Source organism: Odocoileus virginianus, chromosome 1, assembly GCF_023699985.2.
Source record: "Odocoileus virginianus isolate 20LAN1187 ecotype Illinois chromosome 1, Ovbor_1.2, whole genome shotgun sequence".
Lineage (NCBI taxonomy): Eukaryota > Metazoa > Chordata > Mammalia > Artiodactyla > Cervidae > Odocoileus > Odocoileus virginianus.
Window position 1 is genome coordinate 4,576,380 of NC_069674.1, and position 22,617 is coordinate 4,598,996.

The window sequence follows — 22,617 nt, forward strand, 5'->3', positions numbered from 1 at the left end:
CACAGGTAGGGCACACCCAGGGAGTACACTAAAGAAATCTGCGCTTTAAGAAACGGTCTTACAGGTTGGCTTAGGAGCACACACACAGCAGAGCAAAGACCTCTCTTAACACTCCTGCTCTTACTAGCCAACCCCAAAACAAGAACCAGACACAGAAAAGGAATCTACCTTCGATAAGGCAGCACCCACACACCCTGAAGCTGAGGAGACCTGCGGCAAGTTGCCAAGGGCAGTAACACCCCCCCACCCCCCAAGACAAGAGAGGACACGAAGAAGCAGGGGACCGCTGACTCCAGATCGCAGGCCAGCCACGCGGGTCTCCAGAGAAGAGCCGAAGCAGGGCGTCCCCGTGTGGAACAAGCCCAGTCTGAGCAGAGAAGAGCGGAGAAGCCCCCCTCCCCAAGCCCCAGACGCCCTGACAGCACCGGCCACAAGGTCAGATGGGGCAGCTCTGCCATCGGCGGCGAGCAGAAAGACCCACGCAGAAGCAGCTTCGCCCAGACCCGCTTCACCCGCGCCCGGCCCAAACTCACACGCACAGCTGCCCAGAAGAACTCCCCTCATTCCACGATGAGGAAGGAACTCAAAGAGACCAGCCAAAGGCCGTATACAAACACCGCAAGAGAAAGGGAGGGAAGACAGAGAAGCGACAGGAAAAATGAACGAAAGACCAAAAAACATTTACCCAGAAAAAAACTAAGCAGGTGAAAATCATGGTAAAGACATTTCAGAAAATTCAAATATCTGTTTTAAAATAACAACCACTACCAAAGAGGAGGAAGTAAACAGGATTACAGAAAAAGAATAAATAAACCTGCTTTTTGTCATTCAGCAGTATGTTGTGAACACTTTTCCATGTCAATAAATACGGATATACATCATATATTTAAGCTGCAAAAAAAAAACAAAGAAAGAAAAAATAAATAAATAAAAATTCTCTGGTCCTTTAGGCAAAAAATTCCACATTACCCTTTGTTATAGACTGAGCTGTGTCTCCCAGAATTCCTACATTGAAGCCCCAACCCTCATGTGAATGCATCTGGAAATGAAGCCTCTAGGGAGGGAACAGGGCTACGTGAGGTCATGGGGGAGCCCTAATTCCACAGGATTAATGTCCTTGCAAGAAAAGGAAGTCACAACAGAGAGCTCCCTTTCACGCCTGCACAGAGGGAAGACCGTGGAGGACACGAGAGGTCAGCAAGAAGAGAGGTCTCGACCGACACCAACCCTGATGGCACCTTGACTTCGGACCTAAAGCCTCCAGAACTCTGAGAGAACACGGTGGGATTCTATCATGCTGAGTCTGAGCAGCCCCTTCATGGATCATAGATCTGTCATGGCGAAGGGGCTTGCATAACTCAATGAAGGGATGAGCCATGCCCTGCAGGGCGATCCAAGATGGATGGGTCACGGTGGAGAGTTCTGACAAAACGTGGTTCATTGGAAGAGAAAATGGCAACCTACTCCAGTATTCCTGCCAGGAGAACCTCATGAATAGTATGAAAAGGCAAAAAGATAGGGCATCAGAAGATGGACCCCCCGCCCCCAGGTCAAAAGGTATCCAATATGATACTGGGGAAGAGTGGAGAAATAGCTCCAGATACTCTGGCCACCTGATGAGAAGAGCCAACTCACTGGAAAAGATCCTGATGCTGGAAAAGATTGAGGGCAGGCGGAGAAGAGGGTGACAGAGGATGAGGTGATTGGATGGCATCACCGACTCTATGGACATGAGTTAAAGCAAACTCCAGGAGACAGTGAAGGACAGGGAAGCCTGGCGAGCTGCAGTCCACGGGGTTGCAAAGAGTCAGACACGACTTAGTGACTGAACAACAACAAATGTTCGAGCACACTAAAACACGCTTAAAGCAGACAGAGTACAGCCAGTCTCGGCCCTCGGCACAGACACGTGTGCACCACTGGGCCGCTTACAGGGCCCTCAGGGCAGGAGGCTGTGGCCACACTGCCAGCCAATGGCGTTGCAAAAACAAATCTTCCCTGATAGCTGGTTAAGAACCTGTGGGATCCCTGGGTTGGGAAGATCCCCTGGAGAAGGGAAAGGTTCCAGTATTCTGGCCTGGAGAATTCCATGGACTGTATGGTCCATGGGGTCACAAAGAGTCGGACACAACTGAGCGGACTTTCACTTTTAAACATATAAGAACCTGGGAGAATCTCATTCCTGTGAAGCTTTCCTGAATTAACTATTAGGAGATAAGCTTTAGCCAAACAATAAAAATGCAGAAAGTACAGCCAATGACTCACAGTGAGCAATTAATCCATTTAAGATGTAGAAATAAAGATTTTTCTCATAGCTATAGAACAGAATGTAAACACTGTAAATTAACACAGCAGAACCACTATTGAGTTGAGAGGTATACATAGAAAGGAGGAAAGGATAAAAAGACATTGATGCCCTTGTATCACGGAATCAAAAGGTAACTGTCTTACTGACAGCGTATCACATGCATTAGTGCACATGACGTTACAGACGCAAATATCAGAACGTTTACTGGAATTGCTACTCAGTCGTGTCTGACTCCTTGCACCTCATGGACTATAGCCAGGCTCCTCCATCTGTGGGATTCTCCCGGCAGGAATACTGGAGCAGGGTGCTGTTCCCTTCTCCAGGGGATCTTCCTGACCCAGGGATCGAACCCCGGTCTCCTGTATGGCAGGCAGTTCTTTACCCTCTGCGCCACCAGGGAAGCCCAGTGTTTAGTAACAACCAGTCCAAAGCAGGTGACAAAGGAAAGGAAGAGGAGGTAAGAAAATGTGGAAATGTAACAACCTAGTCACCCTACAAATAAATATGCAAGAGTATAGCTACATTTAAAAAAGTGTTAAATACTGAGTCTTGGGACAAAAAAAGGGAAATACCAGAAAAGTCCAAATCTGGATTGTGGATGAGTTAGCAGCATCACATCAATGTTGATTTTCTAGTTTTGATAATTACACTGCGGTTATGAAAGATGTTAACAGAGGGAGCTGGAGGAAGAGAATAATACTGGAAGGAAGTAATCTGTAAATATTTTTTAAAAACTTTCTGAAGTCTAACAAAATATTTATTTTTTGAAGTCTTTCAAAATATTTTAAACTGTACAAATAAAAGTAACTAAAACAATCTTTTAAAATTATTGAATTATCAGGAAGAACTCACCCAATAGAAATCAAAGAGAAAAATCAAACCTGAGTTTTCAAACATGAGTACACAAACAAAACACATCAAAACCAGGAACCGCAGTGGGCAGCAAAGCAGCTGCGCCGAGGCCGCACCAGCCCGGCTAAGAGGAGAGCTCTGTGGTCCAGCCCCGCCTTCAATGTCCCTGAGTTTGGGAAGTGACTTCCTCTCTCTATGCACAATTAGCGCTGACCTCACAGGAGCCTAAACCGGGGCAGCACCTAGCATGTCTGAGTTATTGTTACCCAAAGCATCAGCAAGTCGCAGTGAGGAACACGCCTGCCAGCAACACGATCTCTTGGCTGAGACCACGAAACAAAAGCATGTTACCCTGTCCAGGCAAAAAGCAAAAAGTGCCTCAGAGAGGCACTGTTTCTAAGATCGGAAAAAACCTAAATACCCATCACTAGGAACTGATGTAACAACTGACACCGCGTCCATAAACACAGCCTTCCGCAGCAGTTAAAAAGGATGGGTGCTGATACGAAACACTCTCTCGAACAAGCTGTTAAATGAACACTCCTAGGTGTTCTTCTGTGTCAACAATTTCAAAAAAATAAAACAAGGTGTGTGGTGGAGAGGAACGGGAGCTGCCTGAAGGGCAGAGTGTCAGACTGTGAGATGGGAACGGTCCAGAGCCCTGTCATAGCACAAGGTGAACACAGGAAACACCGCTGGACTAAACTCTTACATACGGTTAGAGAGGCACATTTCACACGATGCTTTTCATCACTGGGTCTAAAATAAAAAAACCGAGCTGTACAGCAGTGTGTGTCTCTCGTTACCACGGTACAGAACGAGCTCATGCGCAGTTCCCATGCCTGCACGCCAAGCTCTCTGGTTAAGACCCAGGAAAGGCGGGGTCCTCTCGGGACGCAAACCCGGGAGGCAGCACTGAGCCGAGGAGACCCACGGACCGGACGTCCTCCGCACCTTCTGACTCCGTGCTGTGTGTTCTCTCCCCAAACAAGTCAGCCTGGCTGCCGACAGGGGCTTTAGTTCAGACTCCTGTGCAGCAGCTAAGGCGAAGCTCACACACAGTGCCCCAAGCAAGTTTTAATTACTGCAATTGGAATCAATATATTCCCCGGATGGGGGAGAGAACGCAACCTTAAGGAAGAAATACTAGAGTCATCAAAAGCAGACTGTAAATAAGGGGTTTAAAAGTCACCCAACAACATGCAACTTATTTTAACGTGCCAACCTCAAGGTGTTGAGATTAAACCTGTTACTCCCTTTAAAAAAAAAAAGCCCAGCACATAGTTAGCACAGTGTTATGACTACTATTTTAGATTTCTTGCATTTAAAGCACATGAGTAATAGCTGCAGGTTTCAACTGTACTGGCTACCAAATATCTCCTTAAAGTACTTCCTATCAACCTGAAAAACACGGTTGTTGGTGGGGTTAAATAACTGGGTAAATACATGGGGGAGAGGCAGGGCACATAGCAGGTGCTGGGTAAATGTCAGCTATACTATCAATAACTCATAGCAGAAGAAATTGTATGTATTAACTACAGAGATCTACAAAATATTTTCTCACCTTGAAGAGGAATGCAAGCACCTTAGTAAGTACCCTTTATAAACAAAGCATTTAAACTAAGTAGAGGGGGAAAAAGGATCAAGAGAAGACAAAAACAGCATGAAAGGTGTGCGTGCTAACAGGGAGTGTTTCTCGTCTCCCGGCCAAGAGCTGCCTGTTTGGTTTGAAGCAAAAACTGAGCCTATAGAAGACGTTCTCAGCAAGAAAACAGATGAAGCCAGGCCCCTGGATTCTTCCTGGGTTTGAGTTCAGTGTCAACTGGTGCTCCAAATAAATCCCAGATGGATGAAAACTACGTGTCGACATCAAAGGGGAATAGGCTCACTACATAAAAATTCGCAGGCATAGATGTTCAAAAACCTAGTGTGCAAAGGGGAAAAAAATGATAAAAACAAGTATGTGCTCTTAACAAAAGGTTGTTACCTATTATACAGCTGAAGAGTCCACAGTATAAACAAAATGTGGTAGATACAACAGAATACTTATCAGCCTTAAAAAGGATGGAAATTCTGATACACTACAATGTGGCTGAACCCTGAAGACATCATACTAAGTGAAACAAGCCGGTCAGGAAGGACAAATACTGTTCAAGTCTGCTTGTATGAGGGCCTGGAACAGCTGCAGTCACAGAGACACAAAGTGGGATTGGGGGGAGCAGGGGAGGGAAAGGGGGGAGCTATTCTTTGACGGGGTCAGAGCCCCAGTCTGGAGGATGAACAAGTCCTGGAGGTGGGTGGTGGAACAGCTGTGCAGCAATGTCCATGTGTTCCATCCACCAAACTGGACGCTCAAATGGTTAAAACGGGAAAGTTGACAGGATGTACACTTTACCACAGAAGAAACTTCTGTTGTTCAGTCTATCAGTCATATCCAAATCTTTGTGATTCCATGGACTGCAGCAAGTCAGGCCTCCCTGTCCATCACCAACTCCTGGAGCTTACTCTAACTAATGTCCACTGAGTCGGTGATGCCATCCAGCCATCTCATCCTCTGTCATCCCCTTCTCCTCCTGCCTTCAATCTTTCCCAACATCAGTCTTTTCCAATGAGTTGCATCAGGTGCCCAAAGTATTAGAGCTTCAGCTTCAGCATCAGTCCTTCCAATGAATAACCAGGGTTGATCTCCTTTAGGATGGACTGGTTGGATCTCCTTGCATTTCAAGGGACTCTCAAGAGTCTTCTCCAACACCACAGTTCAGAAGCAGCAACTCTTCAGTGTTCAGCCTTCTTTATGTTCCCCCTCTCACATCTGTACACAACTACTGGAAAAACCATAGCTTTGATTAGACGGACCTTTGTCAGCAAAATGATGTCTCTGCTTTTTAATATGCTCTCTAGGTTTGTCATAGCTTTTCTTCCAAGGAGCAAGCATCTTTTAATGTCATGGCTACAGTCACTGTCCACAGTGACTGTGGAACCCAAGAAATAAAATCTGTTACTGTCTCCACTTTTTCCCCATTTAGTCATCATGAAGTAATAGGACCAGATGCCAAAATCTTTCTTTCCTGGTGGCTCAGACAGTAAAGAATCGCCTGCAGTGCAGGAGATCCGGGTTCAATCCCTGGGTTGGGCAGATCCCTGGAGAAGGGAATGGCTAACCTACTCCAGTATTCTCTTGCCTGGAGAATCGCATGGATGGAGGAGCCTGCTGGGCTGGTACATGGTAGGCTGGTACATGGGGTCACAAAGAGTTGGATGTGATTGAGTGACTAACACATTAAAAAAAAAACTTTTAGGTTAAAAAAAAAAAGTTCACATGTAAATCCATGGCTAATTCATTTCAATGTATGACAAAAACCACTGCAATGTTGTAAAGTAATTAGCCTCCAACTAATAAAAATAAATGAAAAAAAAAAGTTCACAGAAATCACAGCAATAGGAAAAGTAATAGAACACTGATATGTAAAAACACAGCACAGGACATGAACAGGCAATTCACAAAAGAGGAAGGACAACTAACATGAAAAAAGGTTTAAGGTCCAAGTGATTAAAAATGGAAAGTAATGGCAAATAGTCAAAACTATTAATCCAATTCTGACAAGAGTTCAAATAACGTGGTTTCTTATACACTGAAGATTTCAGTATGAAATGGTACGCTAAAGATTCAAAATTACTAATACTTCTGGACCCCAAAATCATATTAATACATAACTTTAATATTTTTAACATAAAAAGTGTTCTAAATATAGAAAAAACTATGCAAAGATTACTTCATATTACTTCTTATAAAACCAAGAAATTGGAAGCAAAAGTAAACATCTAAAAATAGTGGAAGTGCTAAACAGACAGGAAATATTCACTGGATAGAGGATTATATAGCCACAAAAATGAGGATTACGAAAACCTCTCCTCTCATGGGGGGAGAGGGATGGAAAACACAATATTGATGCAAAAACATATAAAAACACAGTGAAAAGATTAAATGAAGATATGCTAAAATTAAAATCTATGTTAATGGCATAGGGGTGTGAAAAGTCCCAGATATCTTCCAAATTTTCTAATTCACACTTACAGTCCTATACTAAAAAATCTTTACAAGTGTTGTGAAATCTGGGGTTACAGCTTGTGTGCAAAGTTGCACAGAAACGCCCAGTACAGCTGTCTGATGTATTTATCCAGACCAAAAAAAGGCTCACAGAGGCTGGGCGGCGAGCAAAGCAGAGGAAGTGGCCTGCTGGCTCCCAGCACAGCGACCACTCCACACCCGGCCAGAATGTTAAGACGCTGAATGGGATCTTGTCTTGCCACTGTCTTCGTGCCCACAGTCACATCATTACGGCAGGCACTGTGAGTTCGCTACCCAGCACCTAGTCTCCCTTCTGCTTTAATGAAGGACCACTGATCAATCATGGGCCCAGAGGAAAAGCATTTCCCAGACTTCTTTCTGGACAGGGATGGCTAAGTGAGTAAGTTCTGGCCAAAAAGAAGCTAAAGCTGGTGGATGTTGCTTCTAGGAGAGCTCCTTACAAGGTTGAAGGGAGACTCAAGTAGTAGAATCCCTTCTGCTGCTCTTAACACCTTCCTGGAATGCAGAGGGGATGACTGGAGCTGCAGCAGTGAATCTGTGATCATAAAGTAACCTTCGAATGGAAGCCATGCGCTCAACAGATCTCTAATGACACAAGGAAATGTGTGTACATCTTGCTTACTACAAATGTATTTAAGAAAAACAGAACCCTTAACTTGCTTAAACCACTGCATTTTACACTAATTACTTGCTACCAAACAATTCACCATCTGGGAAGAATTTACCTTAAAATCTGTATACTTCCATTTAAGGGAATGTTTTCAATATAATTAGGTTCTCCTGGTTCCCAAATTAAATTCAGCATTATTAAGGGCAAATTCTCATGGGTTCTGAAAACCATAATCATAAATCCATTTTTTCTCAATCCTCCATTTCCTTTATGTTTACCACTTGTAACTGTTCCTTTTAGGACACCAATCTAAATGAAGCTTTCCCAAACCATTATTTATTATAAGATCTAAACTGGAGATATCAAATTCTTATTTTTTTAATACTGAAACATGATTAAAATGTCACATGAACACAAGTTACACACACATTTATTCATTAATAATGGTGACACATCATCTGGCATTAATTCAAAATGAGTGAATTAATCAGTACCATAAAACCAATCCACATTTCTGGATGAAGACAGCAAACTGAACACATGGGCCTAATATTGCTCCACCCCCAAGACTCTCTATAACTGCAGTGAAGAAACCTTTTTAAAAGTATAAATCCTCAAGGCAGGGAGAACAGGAGAGGAGACGACAAGGTGCTGGAAGGTGAAAAGCACATGGTCGGGGTGGGACCGCGCGAACCCGGGGCCATCCACGTCCACTCTGGCTGGTGACCACCACGCTGGACAGAGTGGGTCCACATCACTCTGAAGAGTCAGGAAGGGAACCACCACGGAGGGTCAGGACACACACGATCACAGGCAGCGTGAGGGATGCTGGAGAGCTGGTACAGCATCACTTCTGGGTGTGTCTGTGAGGTGTCTCAGGGAGAGATTAGCAGTCAGAACTGAGTAGAGATACGCGCCTTCACCCACGGGGGCAGGCATCACCGGGGCCACTGAGGCCCCCAGGGAAGAAAAACACAAAGGAAGGGCGGGTTCTCTGAGCTGGCATGTCCATCTTTCCTGCTGCTCCTGCTTCTCGGGCATTCATGCTGCGTGCTCCTCCTCCTTGATGCATATTCAAAAAGTCTGCAAATCACTCTAACGTGATAACTCAATTCCCACTCAAGAGCACCCCAAGGTTCTAACACACATGACTCTGTTTTGAGCTCTGGGCAAATCAGTGTTGGGAAAAAAGGGCAGGACTCCCATTTGCTGTCTGCTCAATCCACATGACCGATAGGAGCTGAGTCTCTGAAATGTTTTGAAAAACATGAGCCGTGATGAGATCATTCTCACGCTGTCCAGACATCTGGTCACCGCAGCCAGAAAGAACAATTTGGGGGGTGACTGAGGACCTTTTATTTAACCCCATTGGCTTCTCTTATCCCAAGAAGCCCTCATCTGATGCCACAGTTTTGTAAATGTCTTCAGCTGACTTTCAGACTTGACCATACATCGCTCTACACCAGCTTCACCCCCCGGAACTTCCCCATTAACGGAGAGGATGGGGGCATAAACCTGAAAGACATGTACCTTCTCGTTACCTCCTCGGTCACACTGTGCAACGAACTGATCTGGAAAGTTCAAAGCATAGTACACGGAACACAGTATTTTCTGACCTTTAATAAACTGGGTTATTTTTGAATGTTCATTTTTGGCCGATGAACTTTTCCATATTCATATGAAACACCTCCCATTTCTTCCAAGAACGTGGTTTATCCTGTGCGTGTGTGCGTGCTCAGTTGTGTCTCTTTGTGACCCCGTGGACTGCAGCCCACCAGGCTCCTCTGTCCATGCCATTTCCCAGGCAAGAATACTGGAGTGGGTTGCCAGGTTGCCGTTTTCTTCTCCAGGGGATCTTCCTGACTCTGGGATCGACCTTGCATGTCCTGTGTCTCCTTGCTGGCGGGCGGGTTCTTTACCACTGGCACTTCCCAGGCTAATGCAGGCTCAAGCAGAAAAAGTTTCTTGTAGGAAACGTTTCCTGCAGGCTGTGTCCTAGCGGTATGCATCTGCCCCCCAGGCTGAGAGCAGGCATCCCCTGAGTGGAGGGAGAAGGGACCTCTGGCAGGGAAGCTGGGGCAGACAGAAGGAAGCTGCTGGGCGGCACCTGCCCTAAAGTCCTGTCCAGCAGGTAGGCAGTTACGTGATGTGCAAGCGGAGGGGAAACGCCAAATGAGGCAGGTGGGAATCTGCGGTTTGCTCTGGCTGTAAAGATAAAGCCAGTCCGACACACCATCAGCTCCTGGCTCCAATCCTTTTACATAAACCACTGAGATGCACAGGAGAGAAAATACACATGGCCAGTAAAACACGCCACTCACCCTCGACAATTCCTGGCTGTGGTGACATAGCCAGAAAAAAAGATCAGAGCGCCTTCAAGGACTTGCTCTAACAGATATTAAATATACAGACTCCATCAACTACCGTAATAGTCTTTGTAGTTAATGTATTTTAAGCCAGATAATTCTAAAGAACATTCCACATTTAACATTAGCGAGAACTATATAATTAGACCAGGGACCGTTTGACAATGTACTTGCATGGAAAAAATCCAAAGCTAAATTATGTAGGTTTTAATGTGCAACTTATGTTGCATGCAATTGCTCTCCATAAAGCACGTGTTTTCTATGTGCAATTAATTTTAACTTAAAAAGAACATTTCATGGAAGGGGACATGTGATGTTGAGGAGAACAACTGGGAAAGATTCCATAACGAGAGATTTCTTTTCATTTCTCTGTCATGTTTTATCTTGTTTGAACAAGATCAATTAAGTACCACACTATCAGGGCCCAGAACTCAGCTCGATTTTATTTTAGAGTAAGATTTAAATCCTGGTAAAGTAACATCTTGACTCAGTTTCCTCCAATATAAGAAGCAAAATCACAGTCGTACGTTTACTTCAGAAGGACATCTGAGTACACAGCTGGCTTCCCACCCAAATCCATTCCTCCCCCCTTTCCATTTTCGGTGCCACTGGAGGCCCATTTACGTACCTGCCCTCCTGGGCCAGGTGATCAGACGTGGTCCCCTCATCAGCCCCAGGGAGAATCTTGGTTAACCCACACCTGTGAAGGTCACTGCACTCCCCTTGCAAGGGACCAGGTTAGGCATGGATGGATGGCGCAAATCTACCAGGAAGGTTTCTGGGAAGGGATTCTTCATTCTTAGGAAGCACTTCTACGTCCGAAAGCCAACACGCCAAGAGGCGGTGCAGGAGCCTGGGCCGCCGTCCTGGCCTGAGGGGGACCAACAGGAGAGGCCAAACTACTGCCTGAGGCCGGCCGAGGTCGGCCGGCACCTCTCGTCTCTGAGCTGCTGAAATAACCGGCCCTGGAGCGGCCTCGATCTGGCCTTCCCATTTTGTGAGACAATAAGCCCCTTTTGGTTCTAGACATTTTTGCTGACCCTTCTGTCATTTACCCAAAAAGTACCCCGATTCATACAAACAGCTTCAGCAGGAATTTAAAGCTCCCCAGAGCAGAATGAAACTTGGATTTAAAATCTAAGCAACCTGGAATTTACAGGGACATATTCCTCTTAGTTCCAGTCACTCACCATTAAAAAATAATGATCCTCAGGTTCAGCTCGAAGATATTTAAAAATCACTTGTTCCATGAACCTTTCCATCAGATCCCAGTCTTCAATTATTCCATGTCTTATTGGCCACTAAAGCAAGAGAAACCAAACCACGTCAAGATTCAGTTCATAGTAGTAAGAGCAACAGTTTAATAACGGCACTGGCCCAGGAGAGATGGAAGAGACGCAGTTATTAGAGAACATAGGCCTTTTGCATGGAGAGAATGCTAATTTACATAAAGAAGTAACAAGCATTTTACCGAAAAGATTGTATTAGCTCATTGTTTATATTCTACTCCAGCCATTTCTTCTTTTTTTTTCCATTTATTTTTATTAGTTGGAGGCTAATTACTTTACAATATTGTAGTGGTTTTTGCCATACATTGACATGAATCAGCCATGGATTTACATGTGTTCCCCATCCAGATCCCCCCTCCCACCTCCCTCTCCACCCAATTCCTCTGGGTCTTCCCAGTGCACCAGCCCTGAGCACTTGTCTCATGCATCCAACCTGGGCTGGTTATCTGTTTCACCCTTGATAGTATACTTGTTTCAATGCTGTTCTCTCAGAACATCCCACCCTCACCTTCTCCCATAGAGTCCAAAAGTCTGTTCTGTATATCTGTGTCTCTTTTTCTGTTTTGCATATAGGGTTATCATTGCCATCTTTTTAAATTCCATATATATGTGTTAGTATACTGTATTGGTCTTTATCTTTCTGGCTTACTTCACTCTGTATAATGGGCTCCAGTTTCATCCATCTCATTAGAACTGATTCAAATGAATTCTTTTTAATGGCTGAGTAATATTCCATGGTGTGTATGTACCATAGCTTCCTTATCCATTCGTCTGCTGGTGGGCATCTAGGTTGCTTCCATGTCCTGGCTATTATAAACAGTGCTGCGATGAACATTGGGGTACTACTCCAGCCATTTCTAAGCACAAAGAATCGTCTTAACAACGTGATAGGCAACAGATGGGAAAGTACAGCTAACTCACCACACCATTTGATCTGTGAAGTCTGTAGGGGTTTTTTAGAACAAATGTCTGGGTAAATAATTTTAGTGCTTCTTTTTCAACTGATCAATCTACAGCTTTCCACATCTGGCCAGTTATTTAGTCAACCTGCAACATTCCATGGGGGCAGACCTTGCTTCCTACATAGTCCAGCATCCCGAGTCGGTTCTGCATCTGTGTGAGTTCGCCTGCTCGCCCACATCAAAAACACCCGAGTCAAACCAACAACAAAACCCTCTTTTCCAACAGAAGAGTAAGACGCACTCCGCCGCTCACGAGCACCGTCTCCACACAAAGCACCCCTTCGCGTCGCCTGTCCTGCTGCCCCTTCCCGGCGGCGCTCTCACAGAGGGGTTTACCCCGATGGCGTCTGTGCGCTCACAGAGGGGTTTACCTTGGTGGCGTATGTGGGTTTATCTATGGCTTCGTCCCCGATGAAGAAGTCCAGGTCGTCAACTCCCCTCAGTACCCTCCTCTGGGCTTGGTCCACCACCTTTGCCGACTCCCTGATGGCGATACCTGAGGGAAAACAGCACAAAGCGTCCATCACCACACACGCTCGTTCCAATGATCAAGAAAGGATGACGTAATCCCTACGCATGTACAAGTAAAATTTCAACATTAGGGTTTTATTTGGGGTCAAGCGTGCTCACAGAAAAGACTCTTATCGAGGAGTACATAAAATAATAGAGAAACAAGTTGTTATGTCCCAGTATCATTTTCAGCAAGGCACAAAAGAACTTGGCTGATCTGCTTTCAAAGCTGACAAAAGCTGTATTATTAAATTTCCCAGTTTCATCTGAAAAAAATCCCTCAAGATAGTAAATGAAATGCCCATGGACTACCAAATAGGTTCCAAATTTTAAAATACAATATAGAAAGAGACAAAATTTAAAATATTTTAAGGAGTAAACTGAAAAATGACTATATGCTCTCAAGTCATATTCATAAAGCTCTATGTCAGATTTAAAATACATTTTTAGTTTTGTTACCAAAAAAACCTGACTTCTCATTAAAAGAAAAACCAAGAGTTTGCTAATATCTGACAAAAGAAAAGTACAATAATCAAACAACTGCATTATGTAAAAATATTAATGACTTTTTGGAAATATTTTAATAAGAGCTTAACCTTGATATTTAGAAATATACTTGATAGTAAATAATCATATAAAACTTAACTCCAGAATTTAACATCTAATGTGGAAAGCCTCAAAAAAATTCAATTTTCCATTTCAATTCCTAGCCCCTGGTTACATTCTGAATTCCTATAAACTCCTCTTCATCAAATTTATTCCAAAACAAACTGGTAATCACTTTTTAAAGGTAGACTATCTGAAATCCCCAATTTATTCACAAATGAAGAATAGCAACAAAGCTACGGGAGTGAATTTTAATCCTTTTCCTCAGAAAGGCATCTTGAAGTAACAGCCTCAAAAGCAGAAAAGAAAGAGGACAGAAGTCACTCTGCCCACCTCCTATCCTCGCTCCAACCCACTGCCACATTTCCAGCCTCGACGCTTTCAGGTTACGAACGGTGGCGCACATCTGAAGGACCAGAACTTCCTGCAGGACGTGCTGGGCACCGAGCTGGAGAAGGCATTTGGGTGAGAAGCAGCGAGCCCATCCGGGCCGCGAGGCTGCGAAAGGGGCCACAAGGGTCCAGAGGGCCAACACTGAGGAGACACCTGCAGAAACCAACAGCCCGCCTGTGAACACGGGGCGCAGCACTGCACGGCACACGGACACACCATCATCTGGGCACCGGCGGCATTCCACAGGGCCCCGCGAGAGCCCCGCAGACCTCAGAGCGCCTCCCAGGGCGGCCGAGCCGGCGACAAACTCAACCAAGCCTGCACCCAGAACCCACCGCCAAGTCAGCATCAGACCGCAGACACACAGCGGCAGAAAGAGTCTTCAATTCATGACACCATGGGCAATGTATCTAACCAAAGAAAAATCACCACCTTAAAGAAAAACATGCAACTAAGCCTGAACCTAGAATTCCACCACCAAGTCAGCATCAAAGCCTGCAGGCATACAGAGGCAGAAAGAGTCTTCAATTCATGACACCATGGGCAATATATCTAACCAAAAGAAAAATCACCACCTTAAAGAAAAACATGCTTAATTTAGTGAGAATGAAGCCACCGCACTCAAAAATTTACACAACAACAAAGTAAGTCTCATCCCCCCCAAAAGCTACAGGCAAGTACTCTGACCCCAAATCACAGACATCTGATGTCTTAGTGGCCCTAAGCAACAACAAAAGCATAAAGTGTGCTTCTTTTCACTGTTATACAGAAGTAACTGAAGTCATGGAAGAGAGGAAAGGCAGGTATACAGAGCTTCTACTCCAAATCTTCTGTCCATCCCTATGCAAAGCAAGATGTGGTCCAAACAGTCCTTGTGAACATGATGGAGAGAAGCGTCTGGAAGAGTAGCTCTCAGTGAGCAACTTGAGTGTCCTTGGAGTATATATACGTGACTCATCGCAGAACACAGATCTAAGTAAGCCACAGCTTTCTCCAGCGCACCAAAGCTCACTACAGGACCCTGACTCAGGTGTAAACAGAGAGACAAGAAGTGTGCGGAGAACACTGAGATGGTAGGACAATAAATATAACAGATAACAGGATCAACACCTAGACATTCCAGCTGGTTACATGCATGTGGCATCTCCATGCAATGTAAAACCGTGAGGCTGTGAAAAAGAACCAAACAGTCCTCCATGTATTAGTCCACAAGGTTCACTAAGATGAAGGATCATGAGAAAAAAAAAAGGCAAGGTGAAAAATAGTGTCTGTGGAATGCCACCACTTAGGTACAAACATGTCTGTGAATATTAATATTTGCTGGCACACGTAGGGTTACCTCGGGAAGGAAGCACAAGAAACCAGTCATTAGCTGCCCATCTCAGAGGGCAGTGGGCAGGAGCAGGTGAATTTCCTCTGGACGTTTTTAATTCCATTTGATGTGTATGTCAGATGACTGTGTTGCCTATCCAGTTCAGTTCAGTTCAGTTGCTCAGTTGTGTCCAGCTCTTTGTGACCCCATGGACTGCAGCACACCAGGCCTCCCTGTCCATCACCAACTCCCGGCTCTTACTCAAACTCATGTCCATCAAGTAGGTGATGCCATCTAACCATCTCACCCTGTGTCATCACATTCTCCTCCTGCCTTCAATCTTTCCCAGCATCAAGGTCTTTTCCAATGAGTCAGTTCTTCACATTAGGTGGCAAAAGTATTGGAGCTTCAGCTTCAGCATCAGTCCTTCCAGTGAATATTCAGGACTGATTTCCTTTAGGATGGACTGGTTGGATCTCCTTGCAGTCCAAGGGACTGTCAAGAGTCTTCTCCAACATCACAGTTCAAAAGCAACCAAGATTCATTAGACTTGGAGTTCTGCTTCTGGAAAGATGGAGTAAATAGACTTTTCCCTACTCACACTTTTCTCTACTCCTCTCCCTAAGCACTGCTGCAATGACTGGACTTTATGTTTGAAAGAAACATAAAAATGCTGAGGGGTGAAGCGGCAGACTGGCTGGGGGCCCCAGGACCTAAGGTCCAAGACAGGGGTGACGTCCTGGGTCTCCTCTGTCCCGTAGACACACTGGCTGCCAGGGAAGCCAACGACCCAGAAACACTGATGGGAACAAACAAAACTGCCAAAGAAGGTGAAAGGGGCAGCAGAAACATACCACCCCCTGATTCCAGTCAAACGCGACAGAAAAACAAGCCCCGCACACAGTGCAGACACCACACGGGAGGCAGGACTCTCCCCCACCCCTCCGGCTCAGACTGGGGTTCCATCAGAGGAGGCCCAGTGGCAAGTCAGCACTGCCACCCCCCGCCCTCCCAGAGCATGGTACCCGCAGAGGCCTGGCGGGGGGGGGCGGCAACTCCTGCCCACATTCAGCAATAGCATGCAACCCCTCCCCAGATGACTGTCAACACGGGCCAAGAGGAGAACCTGGACGTCAACCCCAAACCAGCATTGACAGGGGTACCCCCCTGTTCCTGCTTGAAGCGACACCAGAAATGACTTGCTAAAATCTAAGAGGCAAGTAAGATCTGGAATCTCATTATATAATAACCAAAATGTGCAGGTTTCAATTAAAAAAAAAAAACTCTCATCATAGCAGGAACCAGGAATATCTCAAGTGAAAAAAGAAAAGATGACCAATAATGCCAACACTGAGATGACACAGATAAAAGAATTAGCAAATAGGATTTTAGGAGCCATCACAGAACATTTCAATGAGCCTATACAAACACATCTGAAACAAAAAAGAAAAGAAGGTCACAGCAAAGACAGAAGATATAAAGACAAAACCACACAGAAATTTTAGAGCCAAAAAAAAAAAGAAAACAGTACCTGAAATAAAACCTCAATATTGGCCCGGAAGAAAAGGACAGGGAACGAACCAATGAACTTGAAGACGTAACAACAGAAATTACCCAATCTGAACAACGGAGAGAAAATACTCTGAAAAACAACTGAGCAGGGCCTTCGGGACATGTGGACTGGACACAGGCAGATGTAACATTCACATACCCTGAGTTCCAGACAACAGGATAAAGGGAGGAGGGCTGAAAAACCATCCAAAGAAACCAGCGTTAAAAAATTTGTCAAATCTGACCAAAAAAAAAGGAAAGAAAGAAACCTACAGATTCAAGGTTGAGTAAACTCCAAAGAGGATAAACCCAAAGAAATCCACACCTAGAAACATTATAGTCAAACATCTAAAAGCTAAAGACCAAAGAGAAAATTCTGAAGACCTCCAGCAAATCTGCCATCAGAAATCAGGGAGCCCAAAAGGAAACTGCATATTTCCAACTGCTGAGAGAAATGTCCACTAAGAATTCTATATTCAGGAAAAATTTCCTTCAAAGGTGAAGAGCAAATCAAGACATTCTCAGATGAACAAAAACTAACACAATTTGTCACTAACATATCTAATCTAAAAGAATGGCTAAAGAAAGGTCTCTATACAAGGAGGAGAAATGATAAAAGAAGGAATCCTGGGACACCAAGAAGAACAATAAAAGAGTGAAAATATGGGCAATTACGATCACTTTCCTCCTCTTCTTGTGTTTGCTAAATAGTGTTTGACAGTTGGAGCAAAAATTGTTAATGCTGATGTGTTTCTCAATGTAAAATCTTAATTATAACAGAAAGTGGGAAGGGTAAAGAGACCTATCTTTATAGTAGATAAAGCTTCTACATGTAACTAAAACTAGTAAATGTTAATACAAGCAGACTAAGAAAAGCGGTCTATACATAAGAGCTAGGTGGTGGTTTCGTCGCTAAGTTGTATCTGACTCTTGCGATCCCGTGGACTGCAGCCCGCCTGTCTCCTCTGTCCCTGGGATTTCCCAGGCAAGAATACTGGAGTGAGTTGCCATTTCCTCCTCCAGGGGATCTTCTCAACCCAGGGATCGAATCTGGGTCTACTGCACTGCAGGCAGAGTTTTACCAACTGAGCTATGAGGGAAGCCCACATAAGAGCTAGAGCAACCACTTTAAAAAACCACAAAGAAAAGCACTCGAAAACACCCCCAGATAAGTCAAAATGAAATTCTAAAACACACTCAAAGTAATCCACACAAAGTTAGGTAAAACAAAACAAAGAAACGAAAAACAGAAAGAACAAACATAAAAAGCACTAATCAAGAATCACAGTAAATGTAAGTGGCCTTTTTGTTGTTGTTTTAGTCGCACTGCACAGCTTGTGGGATCCTAGTTCCCTGACCAGGGATCAAACCCAGGCCCTTGGCGGTGAGAGCATGGAGTCCTAACCACTGGACCTCCAGGGAATTCTTATAAATGTAAGTTGTTTAAACACACCAGCTAAAAGACAGATACTGGTCCAGTGGAAGAAAAAAAAAAGACTTGAGCTCTACACTGTTTACAACTCTCTTCGGTCATAATAACATACAGACACACCTGGTTTTATTGCACTTTGCTTTGTTAAGTTTTTCACCAGTTGAAGGTTTCGGGCAACCCTGAGTCCAGCGAGTCTACAGCGCCACTTTTCCAACCGCATTTCCTCACTTCATGTCTCTGTGTCACATGCTGGTAATTCTCACAGTATTTCAAACTTTGCTACAGCAGTTAACAGACAACAGTAATTTTAAAAAATAAAAATATTCAGTGTATTTCCCAAAAGAATGTCATATATTTTACTAAACCTTCAAAGGATAATTCCTAACTTACATAAACTGTTTCGAAGGACAGAAAAGAAAGCTAACAAACTCATTTTCTAAAGCCAGTATAATTTTGATACACAAACTAGACAAAACTAGTACCAAAAAAGAAAAATTATAGACTAATCTCACCTTTGAAAACTGATACAAAAATCCCAAATAAATGTTTGCAAATACAATTCATGTACTTGATATTTCATAACCATGTACGGTTTATCTCAAGAATGATAAAACACTGTTCAAACATTAGAAAACGTATCAATGTAATGCATCATATTAGGAGTTTAAATGTCAAAACCACATAATCATCTCAACAGATACACAAAAAGCCTTAGTGTCAACATCCATCCATAATTTTTTTTTAAATTTTAAAAACCTCCTTAGTAAACTAGGAAAACAAGAACACTGTATTAACCTGAAAAGGCATTTCCACAAAAGCCTATAGCAATCACTCATGAAACACCAAAACCATTCTTTTTAAACTCAAAAAGACAAAAGTACCTGCCGTCCCCAGTTCTAGTCACTGACAGGAGTTCTAGCCAGTGCAGTCAGATCAAGGGAAAAAAAAAGAAGTACTAGGATTGGAAGAGACAAAATAACCATTATCCAAAGTTAATACAATAGCTTGCATGGAAAACTTAAAAAGAAACTGCAGGCAATCAGAACAAATAAAACCAGATAGCAAGACTGTCAGATTAAAAAAACGACTTAAAACATCTAGCAGCATTCCTACTATGCTGGCAATAATTGGACATTTTAATTCCAAAAAACATTCACAATGAAAACATAAAGAAAGGTACCTAAAAATAAATTTAACAAAAGCTATGTATGGGCTTTTTAATGAATACTGAAAAACACAGGAGACAGGAATAAATAATAAAATACATATACCATATTCATGGATAGGAAAATTCAATGCATTGAGATACCAAGTCTTCCCCCAAATTAATCTACAAATTTTTTTTTCACGGACTTGAACTGATTCTAAAATTTATTGATAAAGAGTAAAGTGAAAGTCGCTCAGTCGTGTCCGATCGATTCTTTGCGACCCCTTGGACTACACAGTCCGTGGAATTCTCCGGGCCAGAATACTAGAGCGGGTAGTGTTTCCCTTCTCCAGGGCATCTTCCTAAACCAGGAAGTGAACCCAGGGCTCCCGCACTGCAGGCGGATTCTTCACCAGCTGGGCCCCCGGGGGAAGCCTGATAAACAGTAAGGGTCCAAGAACAGCCCAGGCTGCTTAAGAAAGAAAAAGGAGGAGGAGCCACACCCACCAGATATAAAGAGACAGGCCAAAGGAACAGCATTTGCAACAATTTGTAAACGAATTTGGAACAGAGATAAACAAATGCACAAAGGAAACAGAATAACACCAGCAGTATTCCCCCGTACGCGATGCCTCAGTACGACTGAAGAGGCACTCTGCGGCAAATGGTGGTGGGACAACTGGCCTTCCATTTGGAAAACCACACTTCTCTCCCACACTGTACTTTTTAAAAAGCTTAAAATTTCCTTAGAAGAGAACATACAAAATCTTCATGACACTGGAATACAAATGCACTTTTAATAGAAACAGATTATAAAAAGGCTGAAAAACTGTACTACATGACATTTTTTTAAGTGCTAGTTGTGAATATATCAAGTTACACGTTGTTTAGTCGCTCAGTCGTTCCCAACTCTTTGCGACCTGTGGACTGTAGCCCGCCAGGCTCCTCCGCCCCTGGGACTCTCCAGGCAAGAACACTGGAGCAGGCTGCCACTTCCTCCTCCAGGGGACCTTCCCCACCCGGGGATCCAATGTCCCCTACATTGGCAGGTGTTTTCTTTGCCGCTGAGCCACCAAGCTCAAGCTTCTCGTTTAAATCAAATTTGATTTAACTGTACGTGTTTAAATCACACATGTGTTGCATTATAAATTTCCTTTGTTTGAATAAATGTTATAGTAAAAACATATGGCAATCCCATAGGAAAATACTGATGGTTTATGCTTGAGGTAATCAATTTTGCAAAAAAAAAAAAAGATACATGGGGAATTAGCACACTTAAAACAGTGTCTCAAATTTCTCAGTAAAGGCTTTAAAATTGTATCTTAAAGAAAATAAAAAATAATTTTAAAAAGATGTGCTAAACTAGGAGAAGATATTTACAAGAAATTGGTATTCAAAGGTTAGGATGTGCAGAACCAGAAACTGCTGCCGCTGCCAATGGATGTGAAGGTCAGCACAGGCTTCCGGCCAGCACAGAAGAGCCATCTGACAATAAGTGACAAGGCTGAGGAGCGGGGCGCCTGAGCGACGACATGACCCCATTTCTCATTATGACCCCTGGGAAACTGGCACGTGCAGATAAGAGCCTCGCTGCAGCATTCTGTGTACCAGAGAAAACCAGAAAATGCCCAGATGCCTGTAGATTCACGTTCTAAGAATTCTCATCTAGATCTGCATAGAGCAACACTGATACATCTTAGAAAAAAAAAGCATAGGGGTTTATTTCCCCTCCCCCTAAAAAATGCATGAAGTTATCTGCCCCATGATATCATTTTGGAAATGTTTAAACTCACAAAACATACGAAAAACTGTCACTGCATCCTGCATCTGGGACACATGGATGAAGCCTGGACTGGATACAGCCAACATCCAGCAGGGGAGGGACATCGGGGAGGCCTGGAGGAGGAGAAGGGGCTGGCACGCGCTCTGATGCGCGTCTGCGTTTATGTATTTACAGGACGCAACTATGCTCACAGCTGTTCTTTCTGGGTGGTGGGTAAATGGGTCTTTGTTATATAATCTTTTTTTTTTTTTTTTTTACCAAAATAAAGGTTTTAAAGACATTCAAAAAACAAACACATCTCTTGCCTCCGTCTCCAGTCTAGACCTTCCCCCACAGCATCACCTTTTCCCAGCCTCCACACACCAACTGTCTAAAGTGCTACTCCAGGTCTCCTGACCCCTCCCGCCCTCCCACATCCTCCTTCTACGGGTGGGATCAGCAAGCAGACACTCGTCTGCCTGAAACTTTTCAATCACGCTCCCCATTTTCCAACAACATGGGGGGAAAAAAAAGGTAGAGAAACCTTTCTTCACATAATCAAGCGAATTCTGCACAGAAGCTCAAATACTGATAAATGAGATTCAAGCAGGCCACCCTAGTGAAGCAGGACGGGGCAACGTGCCTCTCTCTCTAGGCCGGGACAAGGCCCCTGGAAAATGAAGACTCCTGGGATGCAAAATAAAATCACAGCTCCTTACGACGGCAGGCGGTGAGAAGCGCCGGCCATTCTCCACGCACCCAGCCAGCTCTCCGGCCACCCTCCGCCTGGGGTGTGATGACCACACCTCAGGGCTGCCTCCCCTCTGCACCCACAGAGCCAGCAAGCCCTGCTCCGGCATCCCTACACAGCCACGCATGGATACACACTCCACCCTCTCTCTCTGAAAGCCACCCTGCACCCTGAACTTCCACCGTGGGAGCAGAGCCTCTGTAACCAGGAACAGTTCAGTTCCCCAGGCTGAGACGCGCAGCCCGCCAGCTGCCCAAGGTACCTGAGGCCCGCTCTCCACCTGTCCCACCACGCTCCCTTCAACCCAAACACCTCACGCTGCCTCCCAGCTTCTTACCTCTTGCCACAAATTCAGCCAGTGATGGAACTCTTCCTTTATGTCCACCTCCTTGAGATTTTATCTCGCTAGCTCCTGCCTCTGCTGTTCTGACGGCACCGACCAGAGGGCTTCTGCACTGAAGTCCTGCTAATGGCTGACTTCAACTCCCCTCTCTATTGATGGTGACATCCATGGGGCAGCTAGTGCACGCTGCTGACAGCCTCGTTAAAGCAAAAGGCGCAAGGTGCCTCAGAGCTGCGGCACTTAAGGTGCAAACCAACCTGCTCTGAAAAATCAGAAAGCCCAGTTCCAATGTATCAATTCGGCATGGAATGATCCAATTCTGTCGTTATTGAG

The 22,617-nt window shown here is 44.3% G+C and overlaps 1 protein-coding gene across 3 annotated transcripts in view; it reads right to left on the reverse strand.

The window, feature by feature from the left end:
• ACTR3B (actin related protein 3B) overlaps positions 1-22,617 on the reverse strand; it is a 73,116-nt gene that overhangs the window by 27,287 nt on the left and 23,212 nt on the right. For 2 of the 3 annotated variants that reach the window (XM_070450893.1, XM_070450800.1), the window contains 2 exons: positions 12,849-12,973; positions 11,417-11,527 (listed from right to left, as the gene is read on the reverse strand). In XM_070450893.1, coding sequence (XP_070306994.1) covers positions 11,417-11,488 — 72 coding nt within the window. In that variant the 5' untranslated portion in view covers positions 11,489-11,527; positions 12,849-12,973. Of the gene's footprint in view, positions 1-814; positions 834-11,416; positions 11,528-12,848; positions 12,974-22,617 lie in introns of those variants that run through there. The other variant, XM_020909892.2, reaches the window with a different exon arrangement.